The sequence below is a fragment of the Sminthopsis crassicaudata genome, chromosome 3 (assembly GCF_048593235.1).
Source record: "Sminthopsis crassicaudata isolate SCR6 chromosome 3, ASM4859323v1, whole genome shotgun sequence".
In the NCBI taxonomy this organism is placed as follows: Eukaryota; Metazoa; Chordata; class Mammalia; order Dasyuromorphia; family Dasyuridae; genus Sminthopsis; species Sminthopsis crassicaudata.
The window spans coordinates 562,500,221-562,517,390 of NC_133619.1; the positions used below are offsets into that span (position 1 = coordinate 562,500,221).

At 34.3% G+C, this 17,170-nt stretch overlaps 1 protein-coding gene across 2 annotated transcripts in view; it reads left to right on the forward strand.

The window, feature by feature from the left end:
* Positions 1 to 17,170, forward strand: part of LRCH1 (leucine rich repeats and calponin homology domain containing 1) — a 213,985-nt gene that overhangs the window by 98,316 nt on the left and 98,499 nt on the right. For both annotated transcript variants that reach the window (XM_074304722.1, XM_074304723.1), the window contains exon 2: positions 1,639 to 1,783. In XM_074304722.1, coding sequence (XP_074160823.1) covers positions 1,639 to 1,783 — 145 coding nt within the window. The remainder of the gene's footprint in view (positions 1 to 1,638; positions 1,784 to 17,170) is intronic.

A 17,170-nucleotide genomic window follows, 5' to 3' on the forward strand; every position in this document is an offset into this window, starting at 1 on the left:
ATAATAAACATTTATTATTTAGTATGTCCAGAGCAAAGTTTTAGCAAAATCTTTATAAGATTCTTAAACATTATTTTAAAATATGTTTATTTCTAAAGTTAAATAACACTAAATCATAGGCATTTATTTTAAAGTTATTTTTATATTATTAAATATTTTTGTTAGTTTATTGCATAAGTAAAAGCAAAACAACAAACATAAAGTTTTTTTTTTTTTAAGTATACTATCCCAGTCTGCATTCTAGGTTCATCAGTTCTTTCTAGAGGTGGATAGCATTTTTCATTATGGGTTCTTTGGAATAATCTTGGATCATTGCCTTGACCAGAATAGCTAAGTCTATCACAGTTGATCATCCCACAATATTTCTGTTACTCTGTACACACTTATGAATCACAAGATTTTAGAGTTGGAAAGTCTCAGAGTCTAATCCAAACTCACAATTTTACAGTTGTAGAAAATGGGTCCTCAAGAGATGAAGTCATTTGTCCAATGTCACACAAGCTTGAAGAAGTAGGGGCATAAATCATATTTAAGTTCCAGGGTTAAATAGCTATTCTGGCTTGAAATATTCCAAATAATTTTTATTAGAAATCTTAAAAAGTATTAGAAACATTATAAACCTAATCTATTGCCAATTTTTTGTTTTTATTTTGGCCTTTACTATATCTGTCTCTACTCATACAACCACGAATTTTTTCATCTTTTGCTTGGACTGTTGTCATAGTTGTCTAAAAGGCCTTCTGCCTCAAATGTTCCCATCTGCACCCATCCCTCACTCAAAGAGATCTTTCAATTGCATCTCACTCTCTTCTTCCAACCCCCTGCTAAACCTTAGTATGTTTTTCTTACCTCCAGAGTGCTCCATCTCCCTTGCCTTTGTAGTTACTCCCCCTACTTTTGCCTGTTCTCCCACTTCACCCCTACCTTTTAGCTCTCCTAGCTTCCTTCTAGACTCATTCCAGGCACCATCTTCTCCAAGAGATTTTCCCCAGTCCCTTTTTTTTTAATCCTGATTTTCTATATACTTTCTCCCCTTTTAGAATGTAAATTCCTTGAGGGCAGTTACTATTTTTTCCTTTCTCTATTTATGCAGGCACAGTGTCTGCTGCATAGCAAATGCTTATGACTTGGTAGTAATGAAAGCCTTGTAAATAAAGTGCTAGGCTTGAAATGAGGAATCCTGGCTTGAAGCTCACATGAGGCAATTATTTAATATGTTTGGGCTTCCATTTCCTTAATCATCAAATGGGAATAATAGTATTTGACATGTAAAATAGGGATAATAAGCTTTTAACTCCACAGAGTTATTGTAAGACACAAATGAGGTAATATGAGTTAAAACACCATATAAATATAAGTATTACTATCTTTACTTACAATTTACAAATTTGTTCAGAGGGTGAACAAAAAGCTTTGTAAATTGTTAGCAGAATGTATGTCACTTTATTCCTTAAGCTGCTTTATGTAGGCAATGCAAGTTGCCACATACATGAAAATGTTGTCTACCTTTAAAAACAAACAAACAAACAATTTTTTTAAGTAGGAAAATATGCCAAGTAAGAAAAGTCTACTTAGAAAGATTGCATCAATTACTGTTGCAGATTTATCAACACAAATTTTATTTTCTCTTTCTCTTAGATCTCTCCAAGAACAGATTGATTGAAGTTCCCATGGAATTATGCCATTTTGTATCTCTGGAGATATTGAATCTGTATCACAATTGTATCAAAGTTATTCCAGAGGCCATCGTCAACTTGCAGATGCTAACTTACTTAAATTTGAGGTAGGTTAACCAAACATACTTTTAAAGAAAACAGTAGATAAGTATTTTTTAAAAATAAAGTAATAGTCATGCTTTGATTTCCCACATTTTTATTTCTAAATTTGTTAAGTCTGTTAATATTGTTTTAGGCTTACTTGAATATAGCCATGAGTGCTTTTGTTTCTGTTTTTTGTTTTAAATTATACTATCCACACTTTTCTTCTTTCATATTTGTGGCTATTATGCGGAATGGCTTGCAGTATTTATAGAGGGATTACTGTGGTTATTCACTGTGCCACAGTCTCTCATTTTCCTCCCTCTATTTTCCTCTTTACCCAAAATATGCTAAGATCTGATATAGAGTGGGTCATCTCCATGGTTGTTTCTCTTGGATGGATATTATATGTGGACACCGAGTTGAGTCCAAAATTAATTTGGAAGAGGAAAGCAGAGTGGATTTCTTTGGGAAACTGCACATTTCTTCTCAATACTCTATACTCACTGATGTGGGCAAACTAGAAATACTAATACTTTAAAACTTGAGAAATCAACTCTGCTAAGAAGCCATCCTTCCAGCCAGTGAAGAAGACAGCCAGGTGCGGAGGAAGACAGTTCTTGAGAAGTTTCCTCTTTCCCTTTTCCCTTGGATTTCTTTGAGTTTTCTTCTTTAAAAGTTTCCCCTATGGTCTTTGTTGGCATTTTTTCTCATGCTGTTATTTAGCTGTAGATAGAATTTACTGCATGTTGTGATCTATATTCACAAGTAACTTGACAGAGCAGACCTAGTACTGGAATGGCCAGGGTTGCTAATGGCCTCACATAATATACATAGACATTTTTCAACAGTTTAGAATCTGCCTAAACCTCCCCTCCCAATTCAGCCTTGCAGTTTGGATTCCTTGAGAGACAACTATTCTAGATTCCAATAGTATGAGTCTGTATTACATAACTCTTGATATCCCACCAATGTGTTTGCCTTTAAAAAAAATAAATCAAAAGATAAAGCTGTCTCAAAGCAGAGGCATTTACTTTAAAAAAAAAAAGCCTTTGTTTTCTAAGATCAATAGCAACTTGATGTGCTCCCAATAAAATGGAACACATTTTCCCCAAAGATACATCTTAGTGGGGAGAGAGGGCACATAGAGTTCATAAGTTCCTAGAGATTTACATAGGGAAAATGTGGGGTTAAGGCATGCATAGGGAGGGACAATTCATGCTTCCATTGTTGGTAGGACATCAGGGCTACTGATGTCTGAACACCTACTTTAGTCTTGCCATCTGCATTAGAAGGAGCTCTCTCCGGGCCCTTGCAAGGACTTCAGGATTAGATATTCACGTTTGACTCCAGCATTGGTCTCAGGTGCCATCTCCCTGGGCTCAGATACTGCTGTGCACTTTTGGAAAGAACAAGAACCCCATACACCCCATATATAGGAATAACCTCTCTAATTTCATTCTCTTAGACAGGGGTTCTCAAACTACGGCCTGGGGCCAGATGCGGCCTGCTAAGGACATTTATGCAACCCGCTGGGTTATGGCAAATGGGCTGAGGGGCAGAGACAGAGTGTGAGTTTTTGTTTTTACTATAGCCGGCCCTCCAACAGTCTGAGGGACAGTGAACTGGCCCCCTATTTAAAAAGTTTGAGGACCACTGTGACTTAGAACCTCAGCCGTGAGTCTGTCTCTCAAGTAGCAAGGTACTCCCATGATTTCTCTTTTTAGTGACTCTTTGACTCATTGATGTCAAATTTGAATAGAAATGAAGGCATTAAATAATACTTATGTGGGCTGCATATTGACTAAGTTTTAAAATGTCAAATTATCTGTGTTTTGCTGTTTTTTTATTTTGTTAATATTTCCCAATTAACATTTTAATCTGGTTCAGTCACACTGGGAAGCAGTCAGTCATCTGTTTGACATCTCTGCTCTGCAGTGGGGAGGCCATGTGCTTCTACTGAAAGATTTGATTGCCAGGGGTAAGGAAGGGGTCAGGGAAGCAAAGAGAATTCCTCTTCCATTTTTTGCACTTTCCAAGTCAATGCCAAAAGAGAATAAACTTTCAAGACCCAAGTTCTTCTTCCGTAACTGACTTATTTCCTCTTCTCCTACTGAGTAGGGAAGAATTGCTCTTTAAAGCTGGCTGTCTGAACTCTGCATCTCACTTTTTAGCATGCTTAGTTCTACCACATTTAAATTTTCAGTCTTTCTAGTTCATCTTCTTAATGAGTGAGAAGAGAAAAGGACATTAGGTCCATTGTCTTTATCAGTTCTTCGCTGAGTTCCCTGAACTTTTTATATGTCTGAAAGGGTTGCTTCATGATCTCTCCTTTTCTCTCTGATCTGCTCCTTGTATATTGTAATTTTATCAAATGGTTGGAGGGAGACTCATCTGATCTGGGGGGGATCCTCTCATCATTTTTCCCCAAGATAGTGAAAATATCTAAAATTACTCTGTGTAAATATGATAAATTTGAATCAAAGAAATACTTCCTGTCTACTTTTAAGAGCCACTTTGAGTCAATGAAATCATGTATATAAAGTATAACAATGATTTGAAAGCTTGTTACTATTTGATCTCAATTTATTTTGTATTCTTTACTCTAATTTGTCTTCATTTATCATAAATAACAAAATAGATAATCTATTCTTTGAGTCCTTGTTTTTTTGAATATTGAAATGCTATAATAGTAACTTGTTTTTATTTAGCATTGTATAGTCTGCAACTGGATTTTATATAAATTATTCCACTTGATTTACAAAACAGCTTCATGAGCTAGGCAGAGAAACTGTTTTCTGAATTTTTAAAAATGAGGCTGTTGAAGGCCAGAGAGTTTCTGTAAGAGACTCTTAGTCATGTGGCTGGCTAGTGGTAGAGCCAAGATCCCAATCTAGCTTTTTTTGATTCTTGTGATAGAACTAAAATTTTTTGATGAATTAAAAATTAGCATTATATGACTATAAGCATAAAGAATTAATATTACTCTTTCAAACAAAGTGATCAGGAAGATTGTAACATTGTATTACACAAGAATGCCAAGGCATTTAATTCTGCTTAGATAATAGATTAAATTGAAATATCCAGGCTTTGAAATTCAGCATTTATTTAGCAGATATTATGAGCAAAGCACTGTGCTAGTAATAGGGATTAGAAACAGAAAAGCAAGACAATCTCTGCTCTCAAGAAGTTCATCTACTCATCTAATGGAGGAGATAACATATCTAGGGAGTTTCACAAGTCAGATGGAAATGTCCCATGGCTCTTGGGATGCTGGGTCAAACAAACGGTAATGGTGTTTCTTTAATATCATCTTAATTGAAAAAAATTCTGTCAGTTTCTGATGTCAGACTATTTGACAGTACTGAGGATTCTGGTGGCAAGAAATTTCTGGATCTAAAGGAGCTGTAGGTATAACACCTGCAAGAGTAATTATCAGACTGGCCCCACAAGGGCTGCTTCTCAGGATGTTGGCTGAAGGCACTGTGCTGGAAGCATTGCTAAACCCTGGGCTCTTGAGTTCAGGGTCCTAGACTTTCTCCATCATTGTCTGAGAGGAAGATACTGGTCAAGGTGGTTATGATGGTTTGCTTTGCTTGCCACATACTATCTCCTGTTTCTGTTTCAGATTCCCAGAAAAAGCACTGGCCTGTGGCACTCCCTAGACAATAAACTCCAGCGTTTCTCTGTGACTGCTCACATCAAATTAAAAATTCTCCTTTTGGCATTCAAAGTCTTTTATAAACATCCCTACCCTCACTGCCCCATAATTACCCACTTTCTAGTTTTCATACACCTTACCTTACCCCATGTGCTTGGCTATCCAGTGACACTAGCCTCCTTGCTGTCGCTCAAAAAAGATGCATCTCTCAATTCCAGGCATTTTCTCTGACTATCCTTTATGCATGGAATGTTCTTCATCTCCACCATCCTGCTTCCCTAATTTCCATCAAGTCCTAACTAAAATTCTGCATTCTGACTTCTAATTCTGTGTCTTCTCTCTGTTGATATTTCTAATTTATTTTGTATATAGTTTATATATAGCTATGTCTATATTGTCCCTCCTATTAGATTGTGAGCTCCTTGAGGGGGAGGACTCTTTATTTTGCCTCTTTAATTAATTAATTTTTCCCTTAGGGATTAACACAGGGCCTAGGCACTTTAAAAAATATATATATATTGACTTTGATTAACTTGCTACTTCAGCTACTCTGACTTGACTGCCTGCCTTGTGAGTAGCAGTTTGGTCAAGATGACTGATTCCATCTCCACAAGAGTTTCTTCCCCATGTGATGATGGAGAGCTGGTCTACAAGCAGGATGGTGTTTGGGGGGTGTTGCTGCTCCCAGGGCTCTTATTGCTCAGCTGCCTTTAGTGATGGTTGCTTACTAGTGATGTAGAGAAAAAAAGTGGGTTCCATATCCACAGTACCCTCTTCCATCAATGGCTATAGAGGCTAAGCTGGAAAAAGATCCAGGGTTAGGATATTACAGGGCCATTTCCAAGGCTCTTTTATTCCTTGGGCTGGGCTATATTTATTGGGGTCTGAGGAGAGATAGTAGTCAAGGTAGTGGTGATGGTTTCGTTTGTTTGGAGTGAAGAACAGCATAAGTGGAAGGTATTTCTAGATAAAATATTTACTTTTAGCTTGTGAAATGATTCAGGAAATGTCATATTTATATGTAATAAATGTAACAATATTAGAAAATGTCCATTATAAGAAATTAGATGGTAATAGTCTCTGATATGTATGGCAATATTTAGTAGTAAAGGATTTTACATAATTTATTATGTAATCAATTTTAACCAACAGTACAAATTCAACATGATATGATAATCATGTTATTCTATCCTCTTTGAATACATCATGATAAAGTATTAGAGTATATTTCTTTTACTCCTACTTGGACTTATGCAAATAAAAACCATAACTATCCAGCATCTTAGATATGACAGAATATCTATTTTTCCCATTATTTTCAGAACATATATCTTATATTCTATCTGGGATATGTCAAAAGATGTCATAAAATGAGACCTTCATAAATGCCTGAAAGTCATATTATCTCTAAGATTATATAATATAGCACAATTCTACAATCCAGGCCATTTGGGGGTAGATCCATATACATGAAAGAGTATTAGAGAAATATTGTCTTTATTATTATCAAATACAAACAATAACTCTAATGAAAAGAATATCAGTGTTGGGAGAAAAACCTGTCTTCCTTCTTGCCTGCCTTCATTATTTGATTTTTTTTTGGTTATTTTTATTTTTGAGGGTAATGTTATATAATGAAAAAAGCCCTGGATTTGGAGGCAGAAGTGCTGAGTTCACATCTCAGCTACAATTCTTCTTGGCCATCTGATTGTGAAGGGGTCAGGTTACTTCTTTAGGCTTCAGTTTCCTCAGTCATAAAATGGAGGTGATACTAAAACTCTGTCATGCAAGCCTTTGACAAGTTCTCTCTTTAACTTCAGATTTCTCATCTGTAAAAAAAAGGGAATGGAACTAAATGACCTAAAGTACCCTTTCAACTACAAAACTGATCCTCTAGTTTTCCTTCATAGAATTCTTTTGCATGTCTTATAAGTCTTCTGAGCACTGTATAAGAGTATGTTCATCTAACTACAAACTGTGTAAGGTAGACATTCTTTGGGGTCTGATTTAATTAAGTAATAAAAATTATTTTTTATTATCCATCAATATAGATACTTATTTATAAGCTAATGCTTAAAACCAACTTGTTCTCTTAAATACTTAAAATTTTCTGTTTTAATCTTATTTATATTACTAACTTATTTTCCACTAAATTTCTTCCCTCCTTCCATAGGTAAACCTTTACATTACATTTTTTCAAATGATCATAGGTTTCATAAGGTTGAAACCTGAAATGATAATAATCTTTTGGAATATTTCCAAAATTTTGTTAATCATCTAATTAAGCATATGCTTAAAACTAACAACCATATGTTTTCTGTCATGTTCCACATTTATTATTCCACACTGTGGAAATTTAAGGATAAAAATAAAACAGTCTCTACTTAATTGGAGCTTAAATTCTATGTACCTTGAGAGAAGAGATGCCATACTTAGTTGGATTAAATCCACTGGACAAATTCTAAATTGATCTATAGCCTTTGTGTAGGAATTTTCATCTTGAGTCCATAGGTATGGAGGGAAATGATCTTAATTTCAATATAATTGATTTACTTTGTAATCAATTATATAAAATTAAGATGTAATTTTATATAATTTATTATATTTTGTATAATTTTGTTATGCATTTAAAAACATTATTCTGAGAAGTGAGTCTTAGGCTTTACTAAACAGCCAGAGAGATCCACAACACAAAAAAGGTAAAGAACCCTAACTTTAGGAATGTCCAAAAAGCCTTGTATGTAGTATATACTCAATAAATACTTAATAATAATATTTATAGATTAGTAGCTTAACTAAATTATTATGTATGGCATGTTCCCTGAGAGATCGATGGTGCTTAAATGCCAAATGACTTTTTGCCAATAAAATGTATCCTTGCTTAGAAATAATTAAGTTTCAAAGTAGAGAGATGTTTTATCAGAATGGGAAGATCTTTATTGGGACATACTGTCTAACATCTTAAAGTTTCATGTTTTCTAAGATGAAATGAATGTTAGACACATATAAAGTATTCTTTAGTTAAAGTTTATATAGTGTATACTTAGAGAATCTAAGATTTTTAATTACTTCCAGCAATATTCACACTCAGAGGTTATGTTGGTTTAGTAAATGTGTGATCATGTCTCCTTGCTGTTATAGAGTATCTTATTCCAATGAAAGTGGCCAAGAATAATAAAAATGAATAGCTTTACCACCAAATAGGAACAAACACTTTGGGCTTGTGAATAACACTGAAAAGTGTCTTGAAATTTAATGTTTGTTTTAAAAGCTCTAATGAGGCAATTTGGTGATATTGTTTAGAAATCTTAAAACTTGTAAGTTGTAAGGGACTTCATATGTTGTGTTGGCCTGCCCTGTGCTTAATATCACTCTTTGAATTCTGATTTTGTCACCCATCTCCTTAACTGTTTTTTCCAGCTTCATTCACACCATAGGGAAAATTTTAAAACAAAACAAAACAAAAAATCCAAAATCTCATAGAGTATCTGCGTCTATAGACTGCACCACGCCAAAGCCTTTAATTCCTCCATTAATCAACACTTTATTAAGAGCAGGTTTTTCAGAAAATTAAGAATTCTTTTAAATACATGATTATTTAGTCTACATTTCTCCATCTTTTCCTTGAAGATAAAATGGGACTATTTTTAGTCTTATGTATATTTCTGTTTCTAGTTTTAGAGTCCATTACAGTAAATTCAAACTAAATGACACTACAACTATCTCATCTGTAGATTCTTTCCGATACTTACAAGTTGATCAAGAAACTTGAGTTCATATAAACAGACACTATTATGGCATGGTGGATAGAATTCTGACCTGAAATCTAAAAGACCAAAGTTAAAATCCTTTGTGCAGGATTTAATTAGCTTTGTGATGATGGGCAAGTCACTTAACCTCTGTCTACCATAGTTTCTTTTTCTGTAACATAGCACTTATTGCCCAGGATTGTTGTAAGGACCAAATGAGATAACATTAGTAAAACATTATACAAGCCTTAAAGAGTTATGTGGATGGTCCTTTGTAATAATAATAATGATGATGGATGATGATGATAATGATAATGGTGTTAGTTATTAGAATCTTAGAATCAGAAAGCTTACTTGGGTTTGTCATAATTCTGCTATTTACAGCTTAGATGGACAAGTCATTCAGTGCTTCAGCTTTCTTCATTTGTAAAAACAGATGATAATAATAATGACATTAAAAAGTTGTGAGGATTTACACTTTGCAAAGTTTAAAATGACCTATAAACATTGTAATTACTATCTTCTCCAGGACTTCAGTTTCCTCTTAGTTATGCATGGATGTCTCTTTCTTGTCTGAAAAATTGTTCTTAACAGAAAAGATAAATGAAACATCAAAGATAAATGATTTTACTTGTTCTTTGTCCTCTGTGAAAATTACAGCATCTGCCTTTGTGATGTGCACTTTGCAAAATCAAATTAAGTGATAAAATATAATAAAATTGGTTAAGCACTTATTATACCAACTGATCCAAAATATTTAAGTGTCTACTTTATGCCAGATACTACAAGTTCTGGAGATACAAAGAAAAAGCAGATATTTCCTGACCTCAAAGAACTTGCATTTTAATGAGGGATAAAAACACATATACATATGTATGTGTATGTAGGTCTGTATAATTATATCTATATATGTGTGTATATAGATGTGTGTGTGTGTATATATATATACATACATATATATACATATGTATATATGTCTCACTCTCCATAGATGTGTGTGTATGTATGTGTATGTATATATATATATTATATATATATATATATATATATATATATATATATATATATATATATATATATCATTCTCCATAAATCAGTAGAAACAAGGTACACATAAAATAAGTAGAACCTTAAAAAGACTTTAGCATCCAGGAGTACCAGAAAGGCCTTCTGCACTTTAACTAAGTCTTAAAGGTAATTAAGAATGAATAGCATTCCAGACATGAAGAATAGTCAGTACAAAGACAGTAGGATAGGCAATAGAGAGATTTGTGTGAGAAACCTAAAATAGACTACTTCTTTTGAAATGTAGACGATATGCAGAAGAGTAATCATAAGAATTCTGGAGAGGTAGAAAGGGATTAGGTTGTGAATAGCTTTCAGGGTAGGAGGATCTTTTATTTTATCCTAGAGGTAATAAGGAAACATAAAAATTAGTGGAGAAGGTTACTTGGTTAGGTCCATATTTTAGGAAAACCATGAAAAACACTTTACTGGTAATATAGAAAATGGATTGGAATGGGGAGATATTTGATGCAGAGAATCCAATTAGAAAGTACACTAATCTAGGCAAGAAGTGATGAGGGCCTGATGGCAGCTATGTGAGTGGAGAGAAGGGAATGTATGCAAGAAATGTCATGGAAGAAAAAAAAATCCCATGATTTGGCAATGGTTTAGGTATATGTGATGAACACGACTGAGGAGTTGAAGATGACACCTTGACTAAAAAATTATCTATTTATAGTCTACATGGGGATATGAATACAAAAACACAGACTATACTTTCTTTCAAGGAGCCTATATTCTGACAGGGCAGACTAGAAATAAAGAGGAATGGAGACCAAGAAGGAAATTTTGGTCCAGAAAGTTATAGAGATGGTGATTGGATCCAGAGGGGAACAGATTGACATCCCCTATCCATGAATAGTGGTAAAATTGATTATGGTTCCAGAATGTGAGAGGATAGGAATGATATGTATCCAGCAGCAAGATAGTTGGAGAAGAGATGTCTGGAGAAGAGGGAGAAAAATGAAACATAGTGGCAAGGACTTTTCTGAATAAAATAGTAGTCCAGAAAAAGTGGACTCCAGACAGGACATTGGGGTCTCAGCATAGAAGTTTCTTCAGGGCAGCAAGGCAGTTGGCAGAGTCTGAGCAAAATAAAATGGGAGAATAGGGAGTAGGTAAACATGCAGAAAGGAGAAAAATGCTTAGAAAGTTTAGAAGTCTGTGAATCTAATAGTGTATATGTTTCTTCATTTCAAGAGTTCTATGATTCTATAGGTTTTCAAAAAAAAAATGGAAAGGATTATAAAACTTTGACAGTAAGAATCCTTATTTTCTTTAAATGCTCTGAATTAAGCTGCAGCATGTTTATTAAAAGTTCCAGTCACCTAAAGAGCATAGGAATGAATTCTCAGAAATTCCCTTTAAAGGGAAGGGAAGCTTCTTGGAGAACACTCTTCTACTGTAAAAGGAATCTTTCTTTGGCTGTTTGCTGTGCAATCTGTCATCCTTTTTGGCTGCTGAAGTAATGCAGTTTCCTTCTGGTGGCATAACCTGTATCCCTGCATTCTTTTGGGGATTGGCCTGGGAAAAAATCTTTATGTCACCTTTTAGAAATACAGATTTTTTTTTACTACCAGTGGGCCTAGGAGAGGCATATTGATTTTTGGATTTTCTCAGAAATCAAGGACTTTATTTTGTGTTTGTTTTTGATTTCTTTTTAGAAAGCTAGGGTGATTTTAAGATGATTAAACAAAAAGTTAATTTCTATTGATTCTCTTCATACCATAGAAATGCACCCTCTTTTCATAATATTTCTGAGGGATTCTTTGTTTTCAAAATACTATTTCTGTTCTGTTTTTTCAAAAACTCAGTTTTTATCTGCATGACTTACACCAATTTTATTGTCTTTAGTTTCCTCATCAGTTTTAAATCTGATGAAGGACTTGGTTGTTGTTTTGTAAACTGGAAAATATGAGCAACTATTTTATTTCTTCCCCAAGTAGGGAAAATCATCACTACAATCAGTTGGTTGTTTTCTGCCCAAGATGAAAGGCCTGATCTTATTCAGAAAAAAAAAATCAGTTCTTCAGAAAAGCTATTTTGAAATAGGTGAAGATATCTGGGTGAGAGTAAGAGAACAAAATAAACATCTTGATCTTGAAGAGGAGGAATAAAAGAAAATAAATGGAAACTGTGGGGCTGTCTATCTTTTCTGGAATGAGTGAACAAACTAGCATATAAATGTAACATTGTGCTGTAAAAATATTATGAAGGAAGTAATTTCAGAAAGTCTGGGGAAGTAAGAACTGATGAAGAATAAAATCAGCAAATTTAGGAGAACATTTTTTATGACAACACTAAAGGAAGAATAGATTTGAAAGGCTTAGGATCTCTGGTCCAAGCAATGGCAGACACATTTGATCTGCCTCCTGATGAAGATGTGATAGATTCAAGGTACAGGGAAAAGTACATTTTTGAACATGACTCCTGCATAGATGTTTTGTTTGACTATTCTGCCTTGTTTCAAAAGTAGTTGTTTCCCCATCATTCCCCCAAATCCTTTCCCCTGATTTGGAGATTAGAGAGGAGGAAGATTAGCAGTAGAGATGCCAAAATAGGTGCATTTAAATATTTTTTATTTAATATATTCTATTCCCTCCAGTAACATTTACAACAATTTTTTACATTTATTTTTAAAACTTTGAGTTTCTAGATTCTCTTTCATAATCCCCATTCCAGCCTCTATTAGGAAAATTCATTGTGAAGTTGTATAAAACATTTCCATAAAAGTCATGTTGTGAAAGAAAACATAGGTCTCTCTCCACAAAAACAAAACAAAACAAAACAAAAACAAACAAACAAAAAAAAACCCAACACAATCCTCAAGAAAAGTAAAGTTAAAAAAAAGAAAGTATGTCTCAATCTGTAATTCAGATACAACCAGTTCTTTCTCTGGGTGTGGATAGGATTTTTTTTCTTTTTTATCATAAATCCTTCATGAAGAGTAGTCCATGGATCATTATATTGCTGAGAATAGCAAAATCATTCACAGCTGATCATCCTAGAACATTGCTGTTACTTTGTATGTAGTACATTTCTCTTTGTTTGAATTCATGGAGGAATTTCCAGGTTTAAAACATTTTTAAAATGCAGAGAAGAGTGGTGCACATCCATAATGCCAGTTCATGGCAAGGCTGAAGCTGGAGATCTCTTGATTTCTAAGTTGCTATGAGCTATGCCCACACATGATTCAGCATTAGTATGATGAGCCCCCACAGTAGGGAGCCAAAGGTTGCCTAAGGAGGGGAGAATCAGTGGCCCAAGTCAAAAGGAGCAACAAAAATCCCCTGTAGAAAGGTTAGATCTATGAGTAGCTCCTACTTTCATCCTGGAGGAAATGGGGAGACCTAACTTATCAAAAAAGAAAAAAGAAAATGAGGAATTTTAGAAGGAAGAACGGAGAAGCATGACAAATAATATACCAAATTTATGCTTTCTAAAATATGTTTAAAATGAAAGTTATGAAATGGACATTCATGTTTTAATTTCTAGTTCTCTTCTTGTATTCAGGTGTGTATATACAAATGTTCTTTTGGGGAGGTAGTGTTCAACTCAGAATAAAAAACAATGTTCACAAACGAAGTGGGTAAATGCAGAGAAGACAGTGTTTTGTAAAACGGCAAGCACTGAGTAAATATGTGCTGTTAGACTTATGTTGCTTCAGGAACCAGAAACATATATGGGGTATTTTATAGTAATTTCACAGTAGAAACCTCATTCTTCCTCCTCTTCTTCTGCATTTTCCTTAAACCTTAAAGCTAATGTGTGCTAACCAGCCATTTTTCACAATGGAGAGTTTCACTGTGCTTACTGGTAAATTATTATCAAGAAATGTGCTCCTTGGCTATGGTAATTGAGTAGGCTGCTGATTCAGTGAATAAATAGTTAGATATTTCTTATCAGATTCCATTCCATTTAGCACAGCCTATATTTGGTAAGAGTGTTATAGAGGTTTTTTCCATTGCACATATCACCTGTGTGATAGAATTTCCAACTCTGTAGATCAGTGCACATGCTGAAGGTGAACATTGAAGACATAAAAGGATGGCATTGTGGACTTAGTAACTAGGTCATTGCCAGAATGCTGGTTCTGTTCTCATCATGACCACTGGGTACTTGAGTTGGTCTATCAAATGGGGGCTAATATCTAATCCCAATCCTATCTTTTAAAGTTATAAGAATTGCACATGTATGTACATCTCAGCCCATCCCAGAAGATAAATCCTATAATCACTTGAGACATATAAAGGTTAATTGACATTCCCAGGGTGACATAGTGAGAAACATCAGGGGCAGGATTTAAACAAAGGTCCTCTTAACTCTGAGCCCAATAATCAAACTAGTATACACAACTGCCTCTGTCTTCTAAAGTGTCTTAAGAAAGTTTGCTATGTAATCTTAATCTTCTCCCTCCCACCAAAAGTGCTCTGTACATAACAGGATCTTAATAAATATTTGTTGAAAGAATGAATAAATGAGATCAAACTTAAGTACCTCTTGTCTGCATTCATAAACTCAAAGAATTTTCAAGACAGAAGTGACCTTAATTCTTTGATGAGTCATTGTAATATCATTTTACCATCCTCAGTTATTTCTTGCATGCCTACTATGTACACTGTATTGCACTAGACATAATTGGTTATTACAGATGAGGTTAAAAAAATGAAGCATGAGAGAAGATATATATGTACAAACTTGTTAGCTAGTATGGATCTATTGAATTTAGCAAAGTGATATAGTCTCTTGTACACACTAGTCAACTAAGAAATTTTAATCAAAAATCCCCTATCACATTCCATATCCATTATAAGGCAGTTTAAAATCCATGAAAAGAAATGTGCAGTTTTTTCCCATGAGCCAGCATAAAAAGCTTAGTAAATTTCCATATTTTGCTCTGTGATTATTATATGCAGCAATCATGAAACTACTCATGAGAACCATTCTTCAGAGGGTGGAAATCATTTGGGTAAGGACTTAGAAGTCTTTGGATTCCTCATTTTAAATTGGGTTGTTCTTCAGAAACTGTTTTACTTGTTTGTGTTTACCTACCTTTCCTGATGTTATATATAGTATATACCATATATAGTATATATGGTATAGTTACCATTCTCAGGAAGAGGAAGGTATGATTAAGAAAGCAGCAGAACATGAAAAAAGTTAGTCTAGTTCTTTATAGGTTTTGACACAAAATTGATGTCATTATATTTTTTAGGTGAAATGTTAATACATTAACATGTATTATCTCATTTGGTCTTTTTTGGTGGCAATTAATTTTTAATGAATTAATTAAATTAATTAATTTTTACAAAAATTTTGTGCATAGGTAATTTTCCAGCATTGACAATTGCAAAACCTTTTGTTTCAACTTTTCCCCTCCTTCCCCCACCCCTTCCCCCAGACGGCAAATTGACCAATGCATGTTAAATATGTTAAAGTATAAGTTAAGTACAATATATACATATATATATACACATGTCCAAACAGTTATTTTGCTGTACAAAAAGAATCAGACTTTGAAACAGTGTACAATTAGCCTGTGAAGGAAATAAAAAATGTAGGCAGATAAAAATATAGGGATTAGGAATTCTATGTAGTGGTTCATAGTCAACTCCCAGAGTTCTTCGCTGGGTGTAGCTCAGTTCATAACTGCTCTAATGGAACTGATTTGGTTCATCTCATTGTTGGAGAGGGCCACGTCCATCAGAATTGATCATCATATAGTATTGTTGTTGAAGTATATAATGATCTCCTGATCTTGCTCATTTCATTCAGTATCAGTTGATGTAAGTCTCTCCAAGCCTTTCTGAAATCATCCTGCTGGTCATTTCTTACAGAACAGTAATATTCCATAACATTCATAAACCACAATTTATTCAACTATTCCCCAAGTGATGGGCATCCATCTAGTTTCCAGTTTCTGGCCACTACAAAGAGCCAGTTCTCTATATATTTTGGATATGGGCCTTTATCAGAACCTTTGGATATCATTATATATGAACAAAGACTGAACATGTAGATTGTGTATGTAGCACCTGCCTTTGCAATTGAAGTGTTGTCTTAGAATTGATAATTATTAGTTGTTTTTTTGTTTTGTTTTGTTTTTGTTTTGTTTTGTTTTGTTTTGTTTTGTTTTGTTTTGTTTTTACTGAGGCTATTGGGGTTCAGTAATTTGCCCAGGATCACACAGCCAGGAAGTTAAGTGTCTGAGGTCACATTTGAACTCAGGTCCTCTTTACTTCAAGATTGGTGCTCTATCTACTTCACGACCTACCTTCCCCAGAAATCAAGTTTTAAGATTTTTTTTCAGGATTGATTTATTTTCAGTGGAAAGAATAAACATATGAGTATCTTTAGGCCTCTTATTCTGTAAAAGTTCATTCGTTGTTGCATTTTCAGTTGCATTTCAGTAGTGATCCATATGCCACAGGCATCTCTGTGGCAAAGACTAGAAAATTGCAATTGTGATATTAAAAATATTATCCTGCCCCTGAAAGAATGGTTTTTCTCTGAGAACTCGTAGAAAGGAAGTTTTGATAAAATAATTCGCCAAGAATTTCACTGTGTATCAAAAATTTAAACAGCTTTTTTTTTTTCTAACGAGGTTGTATCAGAACAAGAATAAATGCATATTTTGTTGCTGTTGACTTAGAGAAGATTGAAAAGACTCAGATGTTTGGAGACAAAAGATGCAATTGTTTAAGGAGGGCAAGATCATTCTGATGGCATGGTTTTTTGTTTTTTCTCCTTGCAGTAGAGCACCTTATGAGCCCCACATGACCAAAAAGATTTGACTTACTCCTTGGAACTAGACCATGTGATATTGTAACCACTATTTATTTTGTTTTTCTTCCCCTTGATTTCATGAGAGTAGGCAGTGTCTCTGTTGCCCATTTTGGCAATTGGTTATTGACAGAGGAAGAGAGTCTGGAGATAAT